Below are 25,000 nucleotides of genomic sequence, written 5' to 3' on the forward strand. Positions count from 1 at the left end.
ATTATTTGAGTGGTTAATGTGGTTATCCAATCAATGTGACTTTCTCGATGGGTAATACAAGTCTGCTTGCACATAAAGCTTTAGATTTGTTACCTCCGCCACCGAATGTGAACGGACGTTTTGTTTTCACCCCGTTTGTCAGTCTGTCTGCCCATGAGCAGTAAATCTCAAAAAGGTTCTAGGCGGATTCGAATAAAACTTAGTGGACAGGTTGGGTGTGTGACAAGAGGAATTGATTCGATTTTGGCGAAGATCTTGATCCAGATATCAGACTTTTCAAAAATTATTTAAACAATTCTTCACCATTGAGAAATAGGACTAAAACCGATATATAGCAGCATCATATTTCAAAACGTGGACGAGTTTTGACAAAACTGGGTGGATGAGTTGGTTTGGTGACAAGAAGAAGCTGATTATATTTTGCTTCAGGTCCGGGTCCAGATCCGGCCCATCAGTGGGATCCATCCATCCATCCATTGGGACCATACTCTGTGCAGAGCGTTGGTGCTGCCTAAGCAGTCTCCTTGGCTATTGGGCACAATCCTGGACGGGTCGCCACTCCGACACAGGATACCAGCAAGCTGGCACTCATTTTGCCAACCTCGGAATGATGACAGGCTGAGTCAACCCTACCTGGTATTAATTCAACAGCAAGGGGGATTTGAACTCAGGATCCTAGGATCCCAAACATCAGTAGGATGCAAAACATAAACGATTCAACCTTGCAGAGGGTATGCGCTCCACCGAGTGCCGGTCTAGTTTTAAACTTCCTTTGAGGCTACAGCTTGCTCCTTGTAGATATGAAGCAGAGTAGCCACTAGCACTTTGGCATGGTAGCCACACGGTGTTGGCACATCCGCCACATACCACAATGTGCCGGTAGTGAGGCCGAGATATGGAAGAGCCACAGGCCAGGCTGCCGGGTAAGCTTGCTACAAACACCACTGGATGACATCAATCCTAACATGATTGCATTGACTGCAGAACGCATCACGTATCCACCTAAACAGGCGAATTCATTAGTCCGCTAATTACATTCATACAAAGACGGTGTAATGTCTGCATCACAGTTATTTCCTGATAGTATGGATAATGCACTCTTTTGTTGCTCAGTCAGTCTGGTCAAGTGCAGTCAAGTGGAGAAGCATAATTATGTTTGCCATAAAACCACATCACCATCATCAGAATTGTTTTTTGGAAGAGTTCACAGAATACACAGCTGCAACATAAACATGCATTGCGATTCCTCTATCACCTTCTACAGCAGATTACATGATCGTTTCACATCACATACACATGATAGAGTGGGACATTATTGTTTGTGTCTGCGAGTGTGATCGGTGTGACCCAAGCAACCCGCGTACTCACGGAAGTGAGTGCGTCAACATTTGCTCCGGCAAGGCACAGCTGTCGTACCACCTCGGCGTGCCCGTGTACTGCTGCAAGGTGCAGGGGTGTGTAACCTCTCTGAAAGATTAATGAAAGGATTGCACAAAGATTGTTGCAATGAACCTGTTGCTTGTTAAAACAGACCACTATGTTGACCACACAAAGCTTTTTGAACACTTCTCCAGTTACAATACGTGTTCATTTGTCAACAGTAAAACTTCAGCTATTATCGGTCATTATGGAAAAGTGAACACATGCCAGATTGACTGCTCTTTGTCTCAGGAATAACAAGAACATTCAGTATTACAAGTGTATTGAGTGAGGTGCATTATGGGACATGCAGAATCAAACTTTGATCTCACGAACAACCGATAAGGTGATGAGCCAAATTGCATTCAAATACAAATTTCCCCCATGCTCAGATTTACCTTACATTAATCAAGACCATACTCTGTGCAGAGCGTTGGTGATGCTTAAGTAATCTGCTTAGCTATTGAGCACAATCCTGGACGGGTCGCCACTCCAACACAGTGTACCAGCATGCTGGCACTCATTTTGCCGACCTCGGAAGGATGACAGGCAGAGTCAACCCCACCTGGTATTAATTCAACAGCTGAGGAGGACTTGAACTCAGGATCTGAGGATCCCAAGCCCACCACCCGAACCATTAAGCCAACACCAGGCAGATTTACCTTACGATTCCCTAAGTTTATTTCCAATTATGCCAAATTCGGCGATGGAATGCGTGCGTGGGGTGAAAGGTGGGAAACCGTCTCTTACCCTTATAAGGTTTTATTTTTAAGCGAAGAAAAAAAGATATGGGGAGAAGAGGTGGACTGGACGTGGGGAACGGAACAAACCAAGCAACATGGCAGACACGGAGAGGGAGAGGGGAATGTGCAAACTCGCATACAATGATAAAGAAATAAACAATCCTAGCCCAGCTGTAGTGCCACATACCACACTCTTACTAACAAAGGGGAAGCAGGTGAGGACTTTCCCCATGAACAATGGCTGACAGTGGGATGGGGCACGATCGGCGGTCGGTGGGACAGTGGCACGATCGGCGGTCGGTGGGATGGGGGCACGATCGGCGGTCGGTGGGACGGGGGCACCATCGGCGGTCGGTGGGATGGGGGCACGATCGGCGATCGGTGGGATGGGGGCACGATCGGCGGTCGGTGGGACGGGGGCACGATCGGCGGTCGGTGGGACGGGGGCACCATCGGCGGTCGGTGGGACAGGGGCACGATCAGCGGTCGGTGTGAGAGGGTCACGATTGGCGGTCGGTGGGACAGGGTCACGATCGGCGGTCGGTGGGACAGGGGCACGATCGGCGGTCGGTGGGACAGGGGCACGATCGGCGGTCGGTGGGACAGGGGCACGATCGGCGGTCGGTGGGACAGAGGCACGATCGGCGGTCGGTGGGACAGGGGCACGATCGGCCATCGGTGTGACAGGGGCACGATCAAAGGTCAGTGGGTCAGGAGCACAACCGCAGGTCGGTAGGATCAGGGCATGATCAGCAGGGCAAAGGCGTTGTAGCGCAAATTGCATTTTGGATCCGGGAACACAGCATGGAGACATTTTCCTCCTCCTCCTTCTTCTTTTCCGTGACCCAGAGCAGAGATGAAGAGCAAGCTTAAGAGGGCAAGCGCACGCCAGTTTTTACTGCCCGTGGACCACCCATGGCTGGTCCCCATTGGTTGATGCTCTGGATGAGGGTGGCGCTCTTCCATGGCCTTGAACTCCCCCATCCAGAACCTTCCTGCAGCCCCTGAAGGCTGCTTTATCACACAGTCTGCCTCGTGCTCTTAGCAGACTTGCCATACCTGCTCTTCTTCCCTCCTCACCTCATGGCTTGCTCACAACAGCCAAACAGATTTGATCTGAAGCACGAAGTACTACCGTGCCTTCAGAAAGTCCACCACCCATCCTCACCTACTTTACAGGGAGGTTTCACAAATACAACCTTACCTTGTGAATCCTAAAGGTAACGCTTACTGCCCTGCCCTCGGTGCACATATGACGTACAGTTACAGGTATCCGTGATATATGGCAATGCTGTCTGCTCATAGCACACGGTACATCCAAATGGATCCATCCACCTCCCTCCACCACCTCCTACTCCACCCCCCCTTCTCTCCTTCCATGTAACAATACCAATGGAGTCTGGCTAACAACATACCATTCTGAAGGTCATTAAATATAAATAAGCGACAGAGCTGCAAAATAAGAAAAATAAATTACTTCATGCCTCTGGACTCAGTTGCATGGTCTTGCCTTGTTTTGTGGGTCCAGGCGATAACCGGCCTGACAAAGTGCCTGTACAATGGGTAGGGAGCCATCTTGAGAGGCCAAGTGCATTGGAGTTTCTCCATGCCTGTTGCCAAGATCAGCCCAGCAGCGAGCACGTGAAAGTAGATGGACAGCTATGTCATAATGGCGACGACGAATGCAATGGTGGAGCGCTGTCCATCCATTCTGCATCGGAGAAAAAGCAGCAAAACGGAATCTCAGAAGTCAAAAAGAAAAATGGAGCTCTCGGATCAATTGCAGACAATCGCCGTTATGTTTAATTCAAAACACAAGCCGATCACTGAGGTGTGCCACCTTGTTGAGGAGGCAGTGGCCTACCTTATCGACGATTTGAAGCTGTGCCCCGCTCTCCAGCAGATCATGCACAATGTCACGATAACCCCTTGTTGCTGCGCTCAGGAGTGGCGTTTCCCCATCGCGGTTCTGCAGGTTGGGATTCCACCCAGCCCGGCAAAGCACCTGGCTCACGGTCGTGTAGCCATGCCAAGCTGCACAGTGCAACGCAGTCTCCATTTCCTGTACACAAGGATGGTACAAAACACCTTGGGCTTGAGTATCATTTCAAACAATCATCTCCATGATTCAAGCAACAAAACCTGAGATCTTTGCATGATAATCTCAACATTATCACTTTTTTTTTTTTCCTACTTGTGTGAAGAACAAAAAAAACCCTCAAAACCGTCACCCATATACTGTGAGCATGAGACAAAAAGAAAAGTAATCATGCCAAAAAAAATCCCATAGAACCCAAACTACAGGTTCCTCACCTGGTCCTGCAGGTTGGGTATCGCTCCGGCCTGGCAGAGGTATTCTACGACATCAACGAAGCCATACCGTGCGGCAACATGCATGGGGGTTTCACATGACTGCACAGCGCATAAAATGTCATCAAGTCAACACAACGGTCACTCGCTCACAGCACGTTAACAATCGAGCACAAAAAATTCAATTTCCCACATCATTCGTATTTAGGATTTTAAGACGTATTCAAGAATCAAAAGTGAAGATGTATAGTGACTAAAACAGATGAGTAATATTACAAAGCAGCACATAAGGGAAGAGTTGAGGTGGTGGTAGTTAAGAATCAGATCGTGCACTGGCCCACAAGCTCTTATGCGGGTGGGTCCATGGTTGGCATTGAAACATGCGATGTCATAAGCATTTAGCCAATCATGGAACAGATTTGGCCAAGGTGATGGCACACATTTGCCTTTCCTTTTTGGAAGAGACCATGGGGTCTTTAACTTGAACAAATGAATGGCTGCAGATGAGACAGCCAGCTTAATGTCACCTCCGAAGCACAGCATATTCATCGATGCAACACCCTGCCAGTGATGCACAAGGATAATTCTGAGCTATCCTGTCAGCACAGGGTTTGCATCTACTTTTCTAAGGTGGTCAAAAGGCAACTGGTCGTTATCTATAATTTATCGACAATGTATTCGTTTCATGAGAAAATTAATGTTGAGGCTGAATAATCAACTTCCTTCCTTGGAAATGCATCCGATGGACATGTAATACGAGTTCCCTTAAAAGGAACTTCAATGCAGGGGCCATTAGGCCCATCAAGCATTCGGCCCAAGGACAGTGATGCATCTGTGCAGAGAACCATCAGTTTGAATTTTTATTCATTTTGACAGGAAGGAGCCCATCTTGGATACATATCAGACTGAACACCATTTGTGAACCGAGGCCAATTCTGCAAGTCTGTATATAAGCATTATCCCTCCTTTTCATTATGATTACAACCCGACCCCTTGCTCAATTCCCTCTCCTCTATCCCTGATGAGCTGCACGAGCCTGGCCCCGTAGATACAAGGAGGGACAGATGGCTCCACCCTACATGCTGAATTGTAAGAAGAAGTGTGTGTGTGGGTGCCGAGATCAAGTAGAAAGAGCTCACTTTGTCCTGGACGTCCAAGGGACAATTTCTCTCTTTGAGGAACCGAATAGCCTCCACGTGGCCTTGTCTTGCTGCCCAGTACACCGCATTGGCACCGTGCTGCGGAACAGAAATACTTCATGGCCTCGAGCAAGTAATAATACCTCATGTCATCATAATCACAATATAAATACAAATCCCAGCTTTCAAGATTTACTTTCCAATATTTCCCGCAGTACAATGTCTACCTTTCGAGAGTTAATGCGGAATAATTCATCGTGGGCTTTTGTTCATTGCATCACAATGCTCAATAATTCCAAAAACAAATAATATGCAAGGCAAACGGAACACACAGATATTTTATCAAATGCAAAACATGCAACATGTAAATGGATAACAACAAGAAAACAACAAACACCATATCATCCGAGAGGACCTGCACGGTCACGAGTAACGAGTCGGATGAACGGACAGTTTCCCCATTCGATAACCCTTCGATGTAGTACAAGGCTGGATTGCAGAACAACATTTGTGTTAATATTGGCAGATTTCAAAGCAGGCCTAAAATAGGCAGATACCTTCTCTGCTTCCTCCACCGATGTTCTTCAACTCTTCAAAAAAAAAGACAAAATTTTTCTTTTGCGAGGAGCTCTGTTGAATGTTGCTCCCCGCTTTGGGCGAGAGCGCCTGATTCACGTCTGGCATTTATTTTGTGCTTTGGACTAATGGAGGCCAAATATTTGAGGATCATTGACCTGACATGCCCAAAGGATGCCAAGACTCGAGCCGTGCTCCTCTCCCACAACCGGCGGGGTCGTGGGTGCCTCGTTTTTTTTTTTTTTTGGTTTTGTTTTTTCCGACGCTATCCTGGTCTTGCACCATCAGCTCTATAAACGATTTGTCCCACTCCAGCCCCTCCTTGGTCAAACGTGCTCATGTTCACTTCGGTACAGACGAGCTCCTTCCTTCAACAACTTCAGGTGTCAGCTCATCATCACCATATAACAAACCTTGTATTCATTTCTAAACCTTTTCACTCTTATTTATAATCAGTCCTTTTGTGCACCTGCTTGTACTTTCCTTCCAACAGCCAGTACACACGCCCCTCAAACTTTCTCTATTTCAACTATTCCACAAACATAGAAATGTCGATTAAAATGTTTTCAGTGGTGGTTACCAGTGATACCAAACAAATTAGCAATCAAGTTATGTTTAGCAAAACTAAAAAAGCCTTTCTCATCACCAAAAACATCAGGATAGCAGAGCTTTGGCACCGCTTTGGGACTGAGGAAGTCAAGTCAGAGAATCAGAAATATGTGAATACCTTATCAGTCGCATCGACACGAGCTCCTTTTGATACCAGGAACTCAAGGATGTTTATGTTCCCACATGCAGCTGCAATGTGTATGGCACTCTCACCATGCTGAAGAACAATCAGCAGAAAAGCAAGGGAAAAAAAGGAAAAACTTTTTTTTCAATTAAAAACAGATATCAACACACGTAGGAGTAACACACCGAGTAAATCCATCAATCTCACATTTCAAAGAGCTGTGGCCGCGGAGTGTGACTATCTGTTCATACACGTATCGTCGTAAATGTTTCTGCGGCTGAGAATGAATCCTGGACTGGTCGTCACTCTGCCGCAGATTATGGCAGAAACATGGAGTTTTGCCATGGTTCTGGCAGACAATGACCGACTCTTTGTAAAAGGCCCTGTAGTGTCCACTTTCTTCCTCAAAGTCCCTGTAGTGTCCATCTTGTGTACCAGTGTTCCCCACCCCATCCCTCTCCCTTCCACAGATCTCATGTCTCTGTTCCCCAGTGTTTTCCTTCCCTCTCCCCCCTCTTGTCTCCTGCTCCCCTTGTTGTACGTTCTGTGGGTTAGCTCTCATACGAGCCTCAACAGTGTATACAAAAAAAAAAAAGAGAAAAAAGGCACCATGGGATCATTAATACTGACCAGGAAATGATAGTAAATGGGACACAGGCTTAACATTCCTCTGAACACTCACTGATGTAATCAATGACCTGCTTGTGAAACACCAGCATGGTATTGTATAGTTGGGCGGGGAAAAAAATGGAGACAAGGTGACTCAAAGGTGGGTGTGCTGAACCCTGAGCTATCAGGTCAGTCCCGTGGTAATGGGTGAAGAAATATGGCCTCACACTGAAGTACTGTGTATCCAGTCTTAGGCAAACCATATCTCCAAACTCGACTCAAAGACAGGCCCTGTTCTTGGTATTCTCTGTAAAACCAAGTGCATTCTGAGCCTTTCACAGTGGATTTTGACGTACAAGACCTTCATCCAAAGTACCATGGTGCGTGGCTCTGCACTTTGAGCAGGTGCAACTCTTTTCTGTTTAGATCCCCAAGAGGAGATCTACTCCAAGGCTTTTCAAATTGATGGTATCTTTTTCAGCAAGAGGCCAAGTCTCAACATCTGCTCTTCACCCAGAGTAAGCAGGTTGGTGGACTCAGTTTTCTTTCGCCTCATTTGTGGCCACATTCCACCCATTCTCTTCACCCCATTAACACCCAGCTCTCATGCATTTTCCACTGTTATCGTTATAATGCTAATTATTCATAATCATAATAACTACAATGTGCTGTCGACTGCGAATTTGTTGCACCAAGACTTGCGTGTGCGTGTGTGCATGTGTGTTTGTTTTTGTGTGTGTGATATAATTGTTAGCATCATCTACGTATGATAAAATGTGTGCGTGTGTGTGTGTGTGTACATAAAAAAATGGAAGCACCAATGGAAAATTATTTAATATGGGTTGAGCCACCACATACAGCCAGTACGACCTATATGCATCATTGCATAAAGTCCACCATTGTCTGGAATTCTGCAGGAGGGATGCGGCACCATTCTTCCACGAGAAAGTCAATTAACTCACACCTGTTTGATGAAGGTGGACAAAGCTGGCTCAGGCATCATTCCAGAATGTCCCAAAAATGCTTGATTGGGTTCGGATCTGGTGATTGAGAAGGCCGTGGCATATGGATAATATCAGTGTCATGCTCATTAAACCATTGGGCGACCACACGTGCTCTGTGAATGGGGGCATTGTCATCCTGGAAGACAGCTCTCCCGGCAGGAAAGAAATGCTGCACCATGGGATGAAGATGATCCCTCAATTACATTAAGGCACGATTGGCATCGACCTTGCCTTCTAAAGGAATGACTGCACCTAAACCATGCCAGGAAAATGCGCCCCGCATTACAGAACCACCAGAACTCCTCACTGTTAGAACCAAGCACTCAAGATTGTACAGTTATTTCGGTTGGTGCCATGCATGCACTCGTCCGTTTGTCGAGAACATGGTGAAGGATGATTCATCTGACCATATCACATTTCTCCACTACTCGGTGGTCCATTGCTTATGCTCTTTGCACCGGTGGACTTGCAAACGTGCTTTGCCAGGTGTGATGAGCGGTTTATGCACTGCAACCCGACTATGGTATCCCGCTCTGTGGAGTTCTCGGCGGACCGTTTTTGATGAAACTGGCTGCTCATGCCCCAGGTTGAAATTTACACTCAATTAATCTGCAGTTGATCGCCTGCTTTGCCTTGCACTTCAAGTATACGCTGTACACTTCCGCTTCCATCAACAGGGAGTATACGCTTCCGCCCACTGTTGCCCTTTGCTGATGACGTCTTTCCCTCAGAGGTCCATGCCGACATCACCTTTGACACCGTTGCTCGTGATACATCAGCAAGTTGAGCTGTCTGTCATTGAAACTCCTGCCAAATGCGCCCAATAATTACTCCTCTTTCATAATCACTGAGGTCCCCTCTTGCAGCCATGCTCGCCATAATTCTTGGCAACGAGGCCTGTGCAGCATATTTACACATGACCCTAAACATGCTGGGATGTTATTTACTTAATTAAAACATGGGCTACACCTGTGTGGAAGCCTTTGCTTTCAATATACTTGGTACCCTCATTTATCCAGATGTTTCCATTTTTTTGCCCACTACCTGCACATTTGTGTGTATTGGGTGCATGTGCACAATTTTTAACTTTCTGTGAAGAATTTTTTTCTTCTCCAAAATAGTGCAGATGGACCAACCCCATCTTTGCTTGCTCAGGATTGGAAAGCTTTTCTTTGTGGCCTGACGGTGATGGCAACATAATGATGCAACTAATGTTGTAAGGTGAGTGGAGGTAAGAAGGCTGACCTTGGTTGGTTGGTTGATGTCATAGCCTTTGAGAGATTCAAGCAGATGGCGCAGCCCATGGAGGTTGTCATCATTTATGGCATGGGTCACAGCTCTGGCCACAAATGAATCCTCTTCATCCTGCAAGGTACCAAAAGTAAATGTTGAACTTGATGTCACACACATCACCCCTACAGTGTACAGTGTGATACACCCACACCCACACATGCACATATATGATGGAGTTTCATGTTATTGATCACTTTGGGGTATTTCAATACCCCAAAGTATTTCATTCAACTAAAACTTAATGATTCTTTAAAATAAAAAAAAATAAAAAATATATATTGTCAGAAAATGCAATTGGCCATCGTCATCAAGTTCCAACATCAAAAGAAACTTCAGTGTTATTTTACCTTCGGAAAATTATGTATTCATGATAAATCTTCTTCATTTAAATTAAAACAAACGATGACAAAACCGCATTACAAACGCCTTTTGCGCAAAGCTGAATCGCCAACAGATGGCACTCTTGAATTTGTCAACGTCAAAATGATTATGATCATTTAAGAGCACAGTACAGGAAACAGCTGCTCTCAGCATCATGTTGATGCCGAGAATATATATATATATATATATATATATATATATATATATATATTTATACTGTATATATATATATATATATATATATATATATATATATATATATATATTTATACTATATATATATATATATATATATATATATATATATATATATATACATACATATATACACTGTGTATATATATATATATATATATATATATATATATATATATATATATATATATATATATATATATATATATATATATATATATATATATATATATATAAATTTTGGTTATCAATTTTGACATGAGGCACATCCAAGCAACAGTCGCAAATTAAACACTTCCAATTCTGAAACAGGAAAAAGCAGTCAGCCTCATGCAACATATAACATATAATCCACAAGCTTTGATTTGATGACTATCGTACTCATTACACCATAACACAGAAAATGATATAGTATGAAACAGCGGTTGAAGCAGGAGTCCGCAAAAAAATAAATAAATAAATAAAAAGACAAAAAGGCACTCAATCCCAAATCAATGCAACTTTCTTGCAGCAAACAAAGTGAAGCTTCCAGATGAAACACATGGTGTCATTCGATTGCATCTACAAAGCCTCAGAGTACTTTCCTGTCCACCATGCCAAGGGACCTCTGCACTAAGTGGCCGTGTCTCACTAAGTTAGTCAGTCATGCATGGTGGTCCGCAACGTTTTTATAAGTTGGGTGGGAATGCGCACACCAAAAAACGGTTGGCAACTGTTTTGGACAAATTGCAAAGCATCATCTTTTCCTGTTTAAACAAAGCTAAAGGCTCACCAAGGTTTCATTGCTCTTGCTGATGTTCATGTTGCTCCGCGAAAGGAAGGAGCGAGAAAGTCGATAGCAAAGGTTGATCAGTCGCACAGATTGCTATGATGCAAAGGAAAGAAAGGTTGATAGTCCAGAAGGAGTCAAAAAGGCTATTGGTGACATTTGCATGACAACAGGAAACTTGACATAAGCCCTGAATGCAAGTGAAAATAAGAACAATAATAATAATAATAATAATAATAATAGTAATAATAAAAAATAATAATAATAGTAATAAAACAGACCTTCCATTTTCTGCGGGCATGGAATTTCTTAAACTTCTCCATATTCACAGCGGATGCCTTTCTGCTCAAGGCTTGAGTTGTATCCTTTGGCTGACAACATGGGAAAATATCATTAAAAAGTTAGTTAACAGAGGCAAACACCTACATCCTGTACAAGTATTCAAAATGTATTTTTTTTTATGGGGTGAGGATATTCAAAATGCAAAAACTTTTTCAATATATTCCCAATGTCGTTGTTGTCCCGTCTGACCATCAAGTTCTACATGTCTGGTGCGTTTTAAATGTATACACCGGTGTTAGCATACGGACATAATGTATACAAAATGTTTCTCCTGATCATAGAATACTTAAAGAGCACTTCAATGAAATTTATTTCTTGGCAGGCCTAAGCATGATTTAATGCAAGACTGGGCTCGGTAGGTACAAATGAGCTGCCATCCTCTCATAATATTCTCAATACAGCAAGAACCCTCACTATTCAGCAACCCCTTCTGCTTGCTGTTACCCCCACCTTGGTTACCAAGTCAAATTCAAACTACACTTTCTAAGCTTCACAAGCAAACAGCTTCAAATTAACTTCCGTCTCTTGGTGTGTGGCCGAGGCGTGAGTAACCATCCGGCTTTTGTGATCAGAGAAGAATGGTCGAGAGGGGGTCCGTCAAAAGCCCTACACCCTGTGCTAAGTCCTCCGCTGACCTGCAGGGTGCCATTGGAATCACAGCTGCACCAATTCCCTTTTATCACTTGAAACAGAAAGCAAATTGCATCCCAACGGAGCACAATTAAAATGGTATGACAAAAAATCTCACCAAGTCTAAATGGTTGGACTCTATAGCATTTTGGTTACAGCGTCTGCTGTGAGTACTGAAGATAGGTTGGCGGTTCGATTCTCACCCTGGTGGAGTTATAGCGAAGACAAAAAAAAATAGTATGTTCGGGAGATATATCTCTGAAATTGCCCTCCTGACTGCGATGAAGAGAAAAGAGACATCAAAATATGGTACCCAGAGTGCTATGGAAAGTTACACCACTTTCCCAAAGACACTGGCTATGTTCATGTTAAGTCAAGTATGGTGTTGTCAGCTGTCTTTATCTTCACGTGTGTGTCTGTCTGTCTGTCTGTCTGTGTTTGAATGGTGTGTGTGGTCATCCAAGAGCCTTTGATCATTTAAATAAGGAAGGAGTGGATGAGAAATAAGAATCAGAGGAGGAGGTGCTGTCATGAGAGAATGGGGGAGGAGGTTCAGAAGTTACATAATGGATGCAGGAGGAGTTGAAAGAGTTAGAAATGGACAGGGGTGTCAAGAGCCAGTGTGGGCCTACTCTGAGCATCACATTTTTGCTATAAAATTCCCTGTGTGAAAGGTTTTAAAACTGATGTTCTATGCATTCCTCCATTAATATATTGATGCGGTTCTGGAAACAGCATGCCTCAAAGGCAATGGCATCCAACATCCAGTGATCTCCAGACAGTTCTTTTGATAGTATTCGTACAGTTAGACCTTCCCCTCATGTCTAATGAGTCAACGGGATGAAGTGCGTTGTGTGGGTCTCATAGCTAGGTATAATTATATCTCTTTCTTCCTTTCCACCATCAGCGAGGTCGCCACCATAGGTAAGTATGAATGTCCTCACGGATGCCAAGAAAAGCATCAACACCACGATAAAAAAAAACCCTCTACCACAAGTGCCAACATTGACCAGCGCCAAGCACAGAATGCCAGGGGTGCCCGACCGGACATGCGGGGCCAACACGATCCTCGGCCGGTCGCCGGAATGCGGCCTGGAAGTTTGTTGCGGGGCGGTTCATGTCGCGGTGTTCAGCGCGGGCTGATTCCACAGCTCAACCATGTCTCGCCGGATGTACAAATGAGACCACTTCCGGCAGGAGGGGCCAGGCAGCATGCGGCCAGGGTCCAATAGGAGTGCACAATCCAGGTGATGATGCATCGCTTCGGGTCGTCACCCCCACTCTCCACCATGGACCTTATAAAAGGCGGATCACGAAGCCGTTCAAAATGCAGGGATCTCTACATTCACCTTCCTTGTCTGCCCTCTCACATTCTGATTTCGCCTTCCACCACCCACCCGCCTGACTCCGCCTGCTGACTTCCCACCTTCTCGCCCACTGGCAACACCCACCGCCCTTCTCATCTGTTGGCTCCACCTTCCTTGCCTGTCAGCTCTGCCTATTCTCTGGACCGGTGCACATGCTGAACCTGGCACAGTAACCAAGCAGGAGACAACGCGCTGACCCTCAAACTGGGATTGCCCAACGGAGCGTCCCCCAAAGTGTACTGGGTAGCGCGGCTGGCTGACCGTGCAAGCTATAGCAAGACCGTTAGCCCTCATCTACTCTCCTTTCTCATAATTATCTCCTCTTCATCGTGTGTGTGTGTGTGTGTGTGTGTGTGTGTGTGTGTGTGTGTGTGTGTGTGTGTGTGTGTGTGTGTGTGTGTGTGTGTGTGTGTGTGTGTGTGTGTGTGTGTGTGCGCTTCATGGTGCCTGTCCTTGCTTAAGTTAAGAGTGCAGAAGAAAATATCGGGATAAGCCTGCTCTGTGTCCGCTTTGGTAAGTTGCTCGCTTTCTTTTTGGCGCACCCCACAAATTCCTTACTTGCATATCCCTGCTTGCATACAATAATAAATCCATTCACTGTGCCACATATTTTTCCTTGCCTGTTTGTAATAAATGCTTGTGTCGAAATGTTCCCAGTTCGCTTTTGTCTTTTCTTTCATTGATACAGCATGGTGCGTATCCTTGCCAAGCCGGGACTTTATCTCCCAACAATCCGTTCTCCTAGCCGGTACGTTCCTTGGCGGTGTCGCTCAGCTGCATCTGACCTGGTAAGGTGACCCGGTTCGGACAAGGCGTACCGAGGGTGTGTTCCCCGGTAATTAGGTCACGTGATTAATTAGGTAGCCAGTTAAACCAAAGACGGAGGACCCGAGGTCACGTGGTCGAGTTATTGGCATTCACGGTCGATTAGCGACCCGCCGCGTCACGGAGTTGTCCGTGTGCGATGACCTGCGATTCCAGAGAGACTGGTGGGAACCCAAGATAGCTCCCCCCCTTGTAGTCCTCTCACCCCAACAGCGGGCCACAACAATTTGTTCCATCTGTCTCATATACTATGACATTATGACATACACACTTTCTTGAACAATGCACGTAACGATGAATAAGTGAGGATGAGCCAACGGAGGGCTTTGCTCTACTGTTTCAACAAAAAAAAACATTACGGGAGAAGATCAGGCCTGCGGGCCCCTTGGTGAACCCCGGGCCCCGGGGCAGTAGCTCCCCTTGACCCCCCCCCCCTCTCAGCGTCCCTGGAAATGGGGAAGGGGTGCAACCCTGTAAGAGTTAGAGGAAGGGGAGGAGAAGATTCTAAAGTCAGAAGAGGAGGGGGGGGGGGAGAAGTATCATGAGGAAGAAGATAAGGAGGAGCCTGATGGCAACAGTAAGAAGAAGAGTATGAAATGGAGCACAATGAAGAGCCAGCAGAAGGAGAAGAACTTGACTAACAAGCAAATAACTCATCTGGGTTAATTCCCTCACGTTTATGATAGATGACGTGTAATCCCAGCTTCCACCATATGGCGCTATACGATACACATTTACGTGGAGAATTTGCGTGCTGCATCCCACACTGCCCCCCTCCCCACCCCACCCTGAACTCTGGAGGCTGAAAACATTTTAATCACCTAAAACCTTCTCCTGCACACTACAACTACCAGTGTTCAACTCATTCAGTCCAGCTCTTCGAGAATGCATACAAGTCAAACAAAACACACAAACAAAGCAAACCCCTCCCCCTTTCCTCCACCACAAACAAACAATTCTCAAATAATTATACATTGTATGATAGTTTGGTGCATACAATTTGTCCTTATTATACTATCGCCCTTCTGAGGGTCTCCTGTAAATACGACACTCATGACCTTTATATGCAATAAACTATGAACCTAAAAACCTAAATTGATAAATAAAGGAGGAAATGGTAAATTCTCATTGTCTACAGAGCAAAATGAAAGCTCAGGTCTCAAACACCGCAACGAAGCTTAAACTATAGCATTTACCTTAATCCAAGGATGTGCCAGACACTCTTCTACAGTCATTCGCTTTCTGAGTAGGGAGAGAATACAACAAAAAAAAAAAGGAAGAGTAAGATCACATTTCAGGGAGTTTTTAAAACGAATCCTCGATGAAACCAACACAAGGTGGAGGGAGAAGAGTGGGGAGTGGAGAGACAAGTCAGCGATCCAATGATATACTACAATAGCATATGGCTATGAACACACAGGTGTTACAGGAAGAGATGTCGAGATTATGTGGGTAACATCCCAAGAGGCAGATCCACATTGGTGGATAGTGTGACTATTGCACCGTCGGATACACGGCGAAATATCACAAGTGTCTGGAGTTATTAATTTTTGTTTGAAATAGTACCTTTTGTGAACTCGAGTACAAAACGTCATTCATCATACCAATTGCTATCAGCTTGTGGTTTTCTTGTCTGCTCTTAATACAGTTGTGAAATTATGTGATTAATCAATGAGTTCTTTATGAATACGCTATTTTGGAGCTTTCAGCACCACCTGATTTGGTGCACTCCCTCGTGCAATCTCCCTCGCACCACCTGTCCTCGAGGTCTGTGGTGTGGCCAGTGTGAAGCACCTGCACCGACACCACACTTTTTATTGTCAAGATCATTTGGAACAGTTTCGTCTGCCGTCTCTGTTTTGGAATTGACGTTCATTTTAAATTGATTTCGAACTGTTAATTTACATTGACGTCATATTTGTTAAGTGAAACCAAACTTTTTCATTGAAATCAGATTGTCCACCAAAAGTGCCGCTTGTTAAAACAAAATTCATTCAAAAAAGTTGCACAGAGTGAGACTCTACTGTATTTTGTTAAGCAGTTGAAATGTTATGGCCAGCATTTTATTATTAACACTAGTTTTGTTTTTTTTTAATACACAAAATTTAAGGTCATCAAGAGTGAAGGGGAAGAGGATAGTAAAAAGGAAATGTATTGGAAATGGGGTAGTTTGGGATACAGTTGGACAACAAGCATGGGAATGAATGAACAAGAAAAGAGGACATAGAGGAGGGGAGGAAAAACGAATCTGCAAGTAAAAGGGGCTGGATTAGGTCGGATTAATGGGAGTAAGTAAAGATGGTGGTTCGAGACGGGGAATAACATGAGATGGCGGTGCAATAGTGATTGAAGCCCTGGAGGGGAAGAAGAATGGGATTGAACCATCTCCAGAGGCAGTTCCTCAAATGGGAGTGAAAACAATGGAACCTAAAGGCCCGGTCACACCTTGACGTTTTAGCCAACGTATGCCGATTTTAGAATTTTTTTTCTAAAACGCTGGCACACGTTGAATACGTTATGGGTAAGTTTTGATAACATTGAGAGTACGCTGAAAAACACTGCCATACGTCGTTGTACGTTGGCTTTAAACGTTGTACTTTTTGGTTGTCCTCAAATTTTTTCATGCTTGAAATTTCACGAGGTATGCCGGCGTATGACTCACACGTTCCGCTACGCTGGCCACAGGTTGTATGCACGGTCTGCGATCGTTGACAGATGTCAACACATGCTACTTGTAAGTTAATCATAAGTTGAGACACGTCGAGGTAATGTTTAGCGTACCCGAAACTTATTTCTAACCTATGATTAACGTGTTGTTGGCACGTTACGCGATCGTTGCCACACATCGACAGACGTTACTTTTAAGTTACTCATAGGCTGAAAGAGGTTGGTATAATGGATCGTCCTTGCGTCAGCGTCCACGGCCACGGCCAGGACACTTATTTGCAGCATTCTTCAAACTTTTCTTCGGCATGACGAGGATGTTCACACTTCGATGTCTAGTTTGGCTATGATTCCAATTGTCCATCGGCAGCGTCTATTTAAAATAGTCGAGTTTGAGCGTTTTAACACGTTCAGAAGAAACGCTTCAAATTTCCAAACCCCAGTGTAAAAAAACAAAGGCGAGTGACAGCAATTTAAATCGTTCATTGTAAACAATGAAAATAGTTGAGTGGTTCCGTTTAAAAGTCGTTGAGTGTAAAAAAAATCCAATTGTTGAGCGCAAGCGTCTACTTTCAATAGTGGAGATGCAGCCATTTAAATCGTTGAGTTTATCATTTAAATCGTTAAATCGTTAAACGCAAGGACGATCCATCATAACCCACACCCTCCCCTCACACTCACCTACTACTGCCAACATGAACAAACTACTACTAATGCTAATACTAATACTGATACTGATACTGTTACTGCTGACATGGACATCGACTCAAAAAGGACTCGAAAACACTGTTGGGTTCCCTTTTATGAGCAGCATTTTTATATACCAATTCCCAAAACCGCTGGGAACACGTCTTTATATGCCAGTTGTAAGCGAGAAACACGTTCATTTATTTTTTTTGTCGACCGGAAGACGTCATTGGAATACGTCTACATACGTCGAAGTGTGTTGGGACTACGTAAAGAATTGGTTCAAAGCACGTCAAACATAAGTTAGAAATAAGTTTCGCGTAAAAAAGACATTACCGCGACGTGTTTCGACTTATGAGTAGCTTATTAGTAGCCTTTGTGGACGTGTGTAAGCGTCCACATATCGTGTGTAAAACTTATCCCCATCGCATGCGGAACGTGTGTCATACGCCAAGTACGTCGTAAAATTTTGAACATGTTTAAAATTTCTTGACGTACTCTACTTACTACGACGTATGATAGCGTACTTTAGCGTTGTACTCACGTATACCAAACTTACTCATACCGTATTTGACGTGCCCCAACGTTTTAGACACATTTTTCTTAGGTCGGCATACGCTGGCAAGATCGCCAAGGTGTGACCGCGATGTTGTCACTTCCATTTCTACGGCAGTTATGATTCGAATCGTTGTGCGTCAGCCTTTTAATAGGCTACGTCACGACATCGTCGGCGATGCGTGCAACGCGCTATGCCTAAGTTAGACTATCGTTGGGCATCAGTTGTGTAGGCCGACAACAGGTTCAGCATTCGTTGGTATAAGTTATCTATAACACAACGAAACGTTCTGTGTCCGTTACCAATGCGTTATACATAAGACCAAGTCGCTATAAATAAGTCCGAATCTTTAAAAAAAAACATCAAAAGTTCAACGTAAGCCAGCGTTTTACATACATTTTAATACGTTGCCATCGCTGGCTAAAACGTCAAGGTGTGACCGGGCCTTTAGTGAAGGTGTGCAGTCAGCCTGGATTTGAGGACTTTAACCTCAAGGCAGTTACTGGATGAATACGTGTCCTGGTGGAGCTGGCGATGATCGATGGGCTGAGAGAGCAGTGGCAACCAGACTGGCGAAGAAGTGTTAAAATAAAAATAAAAACAAGAATGCAAGTCCTCATCGAGGACACAGCTCCCCAACTGCACCTCTAAAATGGGAGGTGAAGATTTTACATTCAAATAAATAAATAAAGGTGGTATGTCAGGAGGGGAGATGGTGAAGTACATATGAATAAATAAATAATTGAAGATGTTAGGTGTATAGCGGTGATGGTAAAGTGAATATAAAAAAATAGGACTGCCTATCCTGAAGCTCACCTGGATCAGGAGCAAGAGTCACTCAAACCCCTCGGAGACCCTCTTCAACTCAATCTCTTAATGCCTTGAACAAACTTCGGTACATCAAGGGTGATGAAGTCTGTGGTCAAGTTTCATTGAAATTATGTGTGTAGTTCAGAGAAGAGAGCAAATACCTGTTTTGGGGGGTCAGAACCCACCCCATCAATGTCGACTTCCTTAATGAGCACAGATTTTGATGAAGTCAATATACTTAGGTACATCATATGTGAAGAATGCTGTGGTCAAGTTTTGGAGAAGAGAGCAAATGCTTATTTTAGGGGTCAACCCCCCCACCCCACCCCCCGTACTCCTCCTTAAAAAGTGCAGATTTTGATGCAGCCGATAAGCTTTGGTACATCACGGGTGATGAAGATTGTAATCAAGTTTCATGGGAATTGTGTGTGTAGTTTTGGAGAATGGAGGAACTACCTATTTTGGGGGAGGGGATCAACCCCCCCCCATCACAGACCCCCATTAATGAGCAAAAATTTTGATGCGGTCAACAAACCTTCGTTAAGCATTAGATATGAAGCTTGTGGCCAAGTTTCATCAAAATTGGGTGTTTGGTTCAAGCGATAATGACTGAAGTGTTTACGGACTGACTGACTCACTCACCTACGGACACTGCTCAATCGCATAAACTTACCTGACTTAGGTCCAGGTGAGCTAATAATTCAAAGTTGTGTGATGGTTGTTGAGACAGTAAAGTGTATATAAATAAATAATGGTTCCCAAAAGCATATATAAACCTGTAATATTTTCTGCTGTAATGTTTTTTTTTAATTGACAAAATTCGAAATTGTCTCTGATCCCAAAATCGTTTGACGTGCTTCCTGCCCAGATATTATTGCATACTTGTTCTGAATATGAAAGAACTGTGTCGGTCAGTCATTTTTGAGAAGAGGCTCCGGATGGACACACAAACAGTCCAAGCCAATACTCGATTGGGGGCTAAAAACAGAGGGCACAGTCGTGTATGTGATGCGAGAGCTGTTTTGCTCAGCGTCGTCATGGGAAATGCCAATAATGTTGATCCCAAAAAGAAAGATGTGAAAGTTTGACAGACTGGCAAAGGGGCAGAGGGGAAGAGATGGAGAGAAAAAAAACCCAGCAACAAACAGAGTACAGGATGAGAAAGAGTAGCAGTGAGGAAGAGGGTTTATAGGGAGTCAGAGCAAAAGAGGTGACAAGTGTGTGTCGGAGACCCCACGAGGTGGTAATGGGCAGAAACGTTGAAAGGATGGAGTGAAGAGCATGATACAGTCACAGGGAATCAGCTCAGACAAAATAAAAGTGGGATAAAGGAATGAAGGTGAGTATCCACCCAAGACTGAGGGAGGATATAACCATGCATGGGAACACAAGTTTAGGATCGTTTAAAATGATAACCTTTCAATAACCCCAAAGTGATAACCAGACTTGATCATATAATGGTTCGATCATCCACTCTGAGTGTGGGAGGTTGACAGTTCAATTCTGACCCTGGCTGAGCCCGACCAAAGACTTTAAAAATGGTACGTGTTGCTTCCGTTGACATTCAGCATCGAAAGGATAGGACAGAGACAAACCCCATAGGTCAGCATAGATGGAGAGGAAGAAATTCCTCTTTGATTACCCCACTGAATGCGGAAAGAAAACAGACGTCATAAAACATTGCACCACCGGGACCCAGAGTGCTTTGGGAAGTCATGTCACTTCTCCAAAGCTCAGTGTGTGTGTGTGTGTGTGTGTGTGTGTGTGTGTGTGTGTGTGTGTGTGTGTGTGTGTGTGTGTGTGTGTGTGTGTGTGTGTGTGTGTGTGTGTGTGTGTGTGTGTGTGTGTGTGTGTGTGTGTGAGATTCCTATGGCAGCTCCCCCATGAGCCTTAGACCCTGTGGGGAGTGGGAGGAACACGATTCCATCAAGAAAGCCAGAATCCAACAGTGAATAATTTGCATGATCCAAGGGTTTATATCAGAAAATTACGTGGACACTTTAATAAGACAAACTTTTGGCCAACATCTGTGTTTCCACAAACAACAACAAAAAAAAAAAATCGCATTCGAAATGTAATTTCAAAACAAATGTGAATCAAAATCATTTATATATATATATATATATATATATATATATATATATATATATATATATATATATATATATATATATATATATATATATATATATTTTCTTTTTTTAATACTGATAATGTCCATTTGTCAGACGTACTATATACCATGATCTGAAGCATAAACGATGATTTGTTTTAACGACAAAGCAAAAATGGCTCATTCATTTGAACCTACTCACATGGGAACAAGGCAAACAGCACAAGCACAATGCTTCAGGAGTCTCGATCAAGAAACATGCACAGTCATGAAAATGTATTCTTGCTGATGAATAAACAAAGGTAGAATTGAAGATGGATGATTTACATCATCAATCATATTGACACAAAGGTCCGATGGCTGACCACAGAGGTAGCGCAATTACCCAAGCTGTCTTCTCTGGGTTTGATGCTCAATCCAACCAACTATAAACTGTCGGATTGGTGCTTTGCTGGCAGCACAACCATTGCATCCTAAAATGAGCCGCCTGTTGGATGGGACGTTAAGGCCGAGACCCATCTGCAGTCAACATTGATTGCCCTGGACGTAAAGATCTCACTGTGTCTCAACAAAGAGAGGGCGTGTTATCGCTAGCATCCTGAACCCCCCCCCCCCAAAAAAAAATCATAGGCCTCGCAATCTCCAGTTATAAGTAAGGCCTGAACAGCCAGTTCATGAAAGGCTTCGGCCAAGAATACATGCTTTGCGAGATGCCGGCCCCAACTTAATGAGACGTGATGTTATGAGGAAGAACAATCACAGTGACACGAATCCCTCTTGAAAGAATATGGCTGAAAGGCTTTTTCACTTTTTTCGTACAGCACTCTGAGCTGCAGTGCTAAAAGCCCATAAACATGGCTAAGACAACGTTACAAATAGCTGTGCGATGCAAGCAAAAACAAAGGCCGGAAATTGTGCTGCACAATATATATGTAATCTGAAAACGCATCTCGCAAAATAATTGGTATAACCAAGCGGGTTGGAATACATCCAAGACATCGCAGAAGCATGCTTGTTGGCAACCTCTTTTCAAGGATACACACAGTCCACCCCAGGACCAAGGGACACAGTGTAGGGACCAGATAGGAAGAAAGTGTACTGAAAGTACTGCTGTATCCGTAAGAGAGGAGTCCTTCCGATTTCCACATGCAATGGCAAATTACACATCATTAGTGGGTCCCCGGTGACTTCCCGTGCGACAATTAGATGTGCGGACCCTGCCAAGGCGTTGTATGAAAAAGAGGATACGATTGAGAAACTACATTTGCTCGATGACCAAGCTCACTACAAATGAAGTAAGGTGCTGGATACCTTCGTTCAAAATGATCGTGGAGGATAGGAAGAAAGTGGACACCACTTGAGAATTTTGAATATTTGCTGGCCATGATGCAAGTTTGGCCAAAACTAATTGGCCAAGATGTTCATCGAAACTGTGTGTGTAGTTTCAGAGAAGAGAGCAAATACCTGTTTTTGGGGAGTCAACCCCCCCACCCCCACTCCCGTAGACCCCCTTAATGAGCGCAGATTTTGATGCGGTCAGTACACCTTTGTTATGCATCAGATATGAAGCTTGTGGACAAGTTTCATCAAAAGCGTTTGTTTGGTTCAAGGGATAATAACAGAAGTGTTTACAGGCTAACTCACTCACTCACCTACGGACACCACTTGATCGCATAACCTCACCCGACTAAAGTCCAGGTAAATAAATAAATTAAAGTAAATAAAATGTGTCAATTACTGATGAGTTTGCTACACCCACACCGCCAAATACTTCCTGAAGGTATAGAGAACATGAAAAAAAAAAGTTTCATGTCATGGCAACAGATGACTTTAGTTGGCTCAGAGTGTCAATACAAATCCTTCGACTCTTTGGAGCCATTGCTCATTATGCACGTCCAAACCAAACCATGCATGTCCAAACTTGCATTCATTCCAAACCAGAGGAAACCTAGCTGTGTCACCCACTGAATAGGAAGGTGAGTTCAACTCAGAATATGGTTTTTCAATGTTGCCGAGGATAAGGCAAAACCTAAGTCAGGATGTTCGAATCCAGAAAGCAAACTTTTTGGCAAGCATAGCATCAGCCCAAAGAGCACCAATCAACATGGACAAGGGCCCTCCTCCTGTTGCTGTACGGTATTGAAGGTTCGTGGATGTAGATGTTATCTATGTCAAGGAGGTCGCGTGATCTGTCCTTCCTGTCTGAATTGGCGAGGGCCAGATGAGGAAGAGTAAGGGGATTCTGGAGAAGGTCATTTAAATGAGGTTGCCCACAGTGCATGATTCAAATGTTCTGCTGTCCACGCGGACGCAAGGGTGAGACATCACTGCTGTGGTCGTTAATGTCAGAAATTGTGGGTGTTGCCCTTGGAGGACCATCTTTCTGCAACAACAATGTGGCTCACCATTGGCCTTCCGTCACCAGCAACACGCCGAGTGTTACCAGTGATGGAGGGCCAACGGCAACATTCTATTGGGCTGACGAAGGAAAGATGCAGTCTCAGTGGCCACACCCCGTCACATGGGGGGGGGGAGATTGGGGGAGGGGGGGAAGAGGAGAATGGGAGAGGGGGGGCGATGGGAATATTTTATTACCTGGGAAGCAACATTCTTTCTCTTTCGGTGGTGACGCTCATTGGTACTGGAGCTCTCTCTTTTGCCATGGACAATCTTGGTGCTGGACTGATGTACTTTGCTGCAATCTCTGCACAGTACGGGCCTAATCTGCTCCTCTCCATGCCTTCTTCAGTGACTGAACTCTAAAAAAAACTCAGTCACTCAAATACTCGGGTCTCACTATTTGCCATGATCTTTCTTTGGCAAACCATTCTTTTAAAGTTGTCCGCCAAAGTCAGCCGCCAACTAGGCATCCTCCATCATGCAAAGTCCTTCCCTGGCACACCTGAACAGCTGTCCACAGACAAAGCTTTCATCTGCAACTTGATGGAATACTGCTCTCCCCTCTGGGCCCTGCGTCCCTTGCTTCACGCCATTTTCAGCTTGGTGCAGTGGAAATAAAGGCCTTGAAGATCATTGGAATCTCCCTCATTGAAGCTGAGTCTATGAGCCGATAATCTTCACATTGCAGACAGGTTGGTGGTCTCTCTGGTCTACGACCACCTCTTTTCTGGTCTGGCATCCTCTGCCTTTTCTATGCTTTGTTACCTCCCCACCCCAAGGTTTCTACAGGGTGCATGTGGTCCACCATCAACCCCCTTCTGGTGAAACCTCCAAAATTCAGAATCACTGCTCACCTCCACACATTTGTTCCTCTTTTTGTCCCCCACCTGTGGAATCAACTTCCACATTCTTTTCAATCACATTCTTCCCTTCAGGTCTTCAAGGGACAACTGTTCATCACCACCTCAGATCATCCCATATCCAAAACCATGATCCTTTCTACCCCAGTTAACACCACCTCTGCCCTACACCTTTTTCAGCTTGGCGCAGTGGAAATAAAGGCATGGCACAAGCACAATGCTTCAGATCATGCCTCTCTCAAGCTCACCTCCTTCCAAATTTCAATTTTTCCTTCCTGAGAGTTTGCTTCTGCATCCATTTTATTTACCGCCTGCATCCTCACCTACCCCATATTCTTACCCGCATCGCTGGTTTGTCCGTCTCCCTCTGTTTTGTGCCTCGGCCCGACTGTTAATGTCCCCCCCCCCCTCTCTTTCCGCTGTTCCCTTTGTTCTGTTACGTTCTGATACAATCAGTTTTCTAATTCTTCCATGAGCTTTGACTTTGTTTACAAAAAAGCCCCATCTGACATATATATATATATATATATATATATATATATATATATATATATATATATATATATATATATATA

General features: G+C 44.3%; 1 protein-coding gene across 2 annotated transcripts in view; it reads right to left on the reverse strand.

The window, feature by feature from the left end:
* DAPK1 (death associated protein kinase 1) overlaps window positions 1-25,000 on the reverse strand; it is a 177,418-nt gene that overhangs the window by 39,773 nt on the left and 112,645 nt on the right. For both annotated transcript variants that reach the window (XM_085845357.1, XM_085845358.1), the window contains exons 7-16: window positions 15,532-15,577; window positions 11,453-11,542; window positions 11,175-11,267; window positions 9,779-9,898; window positions 6,915-7,013; window positions 5,612-5,710; window positions 4,476-4,574; window positions 4,027-4,224; window positions 3,673-3,873; window positions 1,369-1,467 (exon numbers count right to left, since the gene is read on the reverse strand). In XM_085845357.1, coding sequence (XP_085701483.1) covers window positions 1,369-1,467; window positions 3,673-3,873; window positions 4,027-4,224; window positions 4,476-4,574; window positions 5,612-5,710; window positions 6,915-7,013; window positions 9,779-9,898; window positions 11,175-11,267; window positions 11,453-11,542; window positions 15,532-15,577 — 1,144 coding nt within the window. The remainder of the gene's footprint in view (window positions 1-1,368; window positions 1,468-3,672; window positions 3,874-4,026; window positions 4,225-4,475; window positions 4,575-5,611; window positions 5,711-6,914; window positions 7,014-9,778; window positions 9,899-11,174; window positions 11,268-11,452; window positions 11,543-15,531; window positions 15,578-25,000) is intronic.

Source organism: Eptatretus burgeri, chromosome 11 (genome assembly GCF_056783735.1).
Source record: "Eptatretus burgeri isolate ZD-2024b chromosome 11, Ebu_testis_v1, whole genome shotgun sequence".
NCBI lineage: Eukaryota > Metazoa > Chordata > Myxini > Myxiniformes > Myxinidae > Eptatretus > Eptatretus burgeri.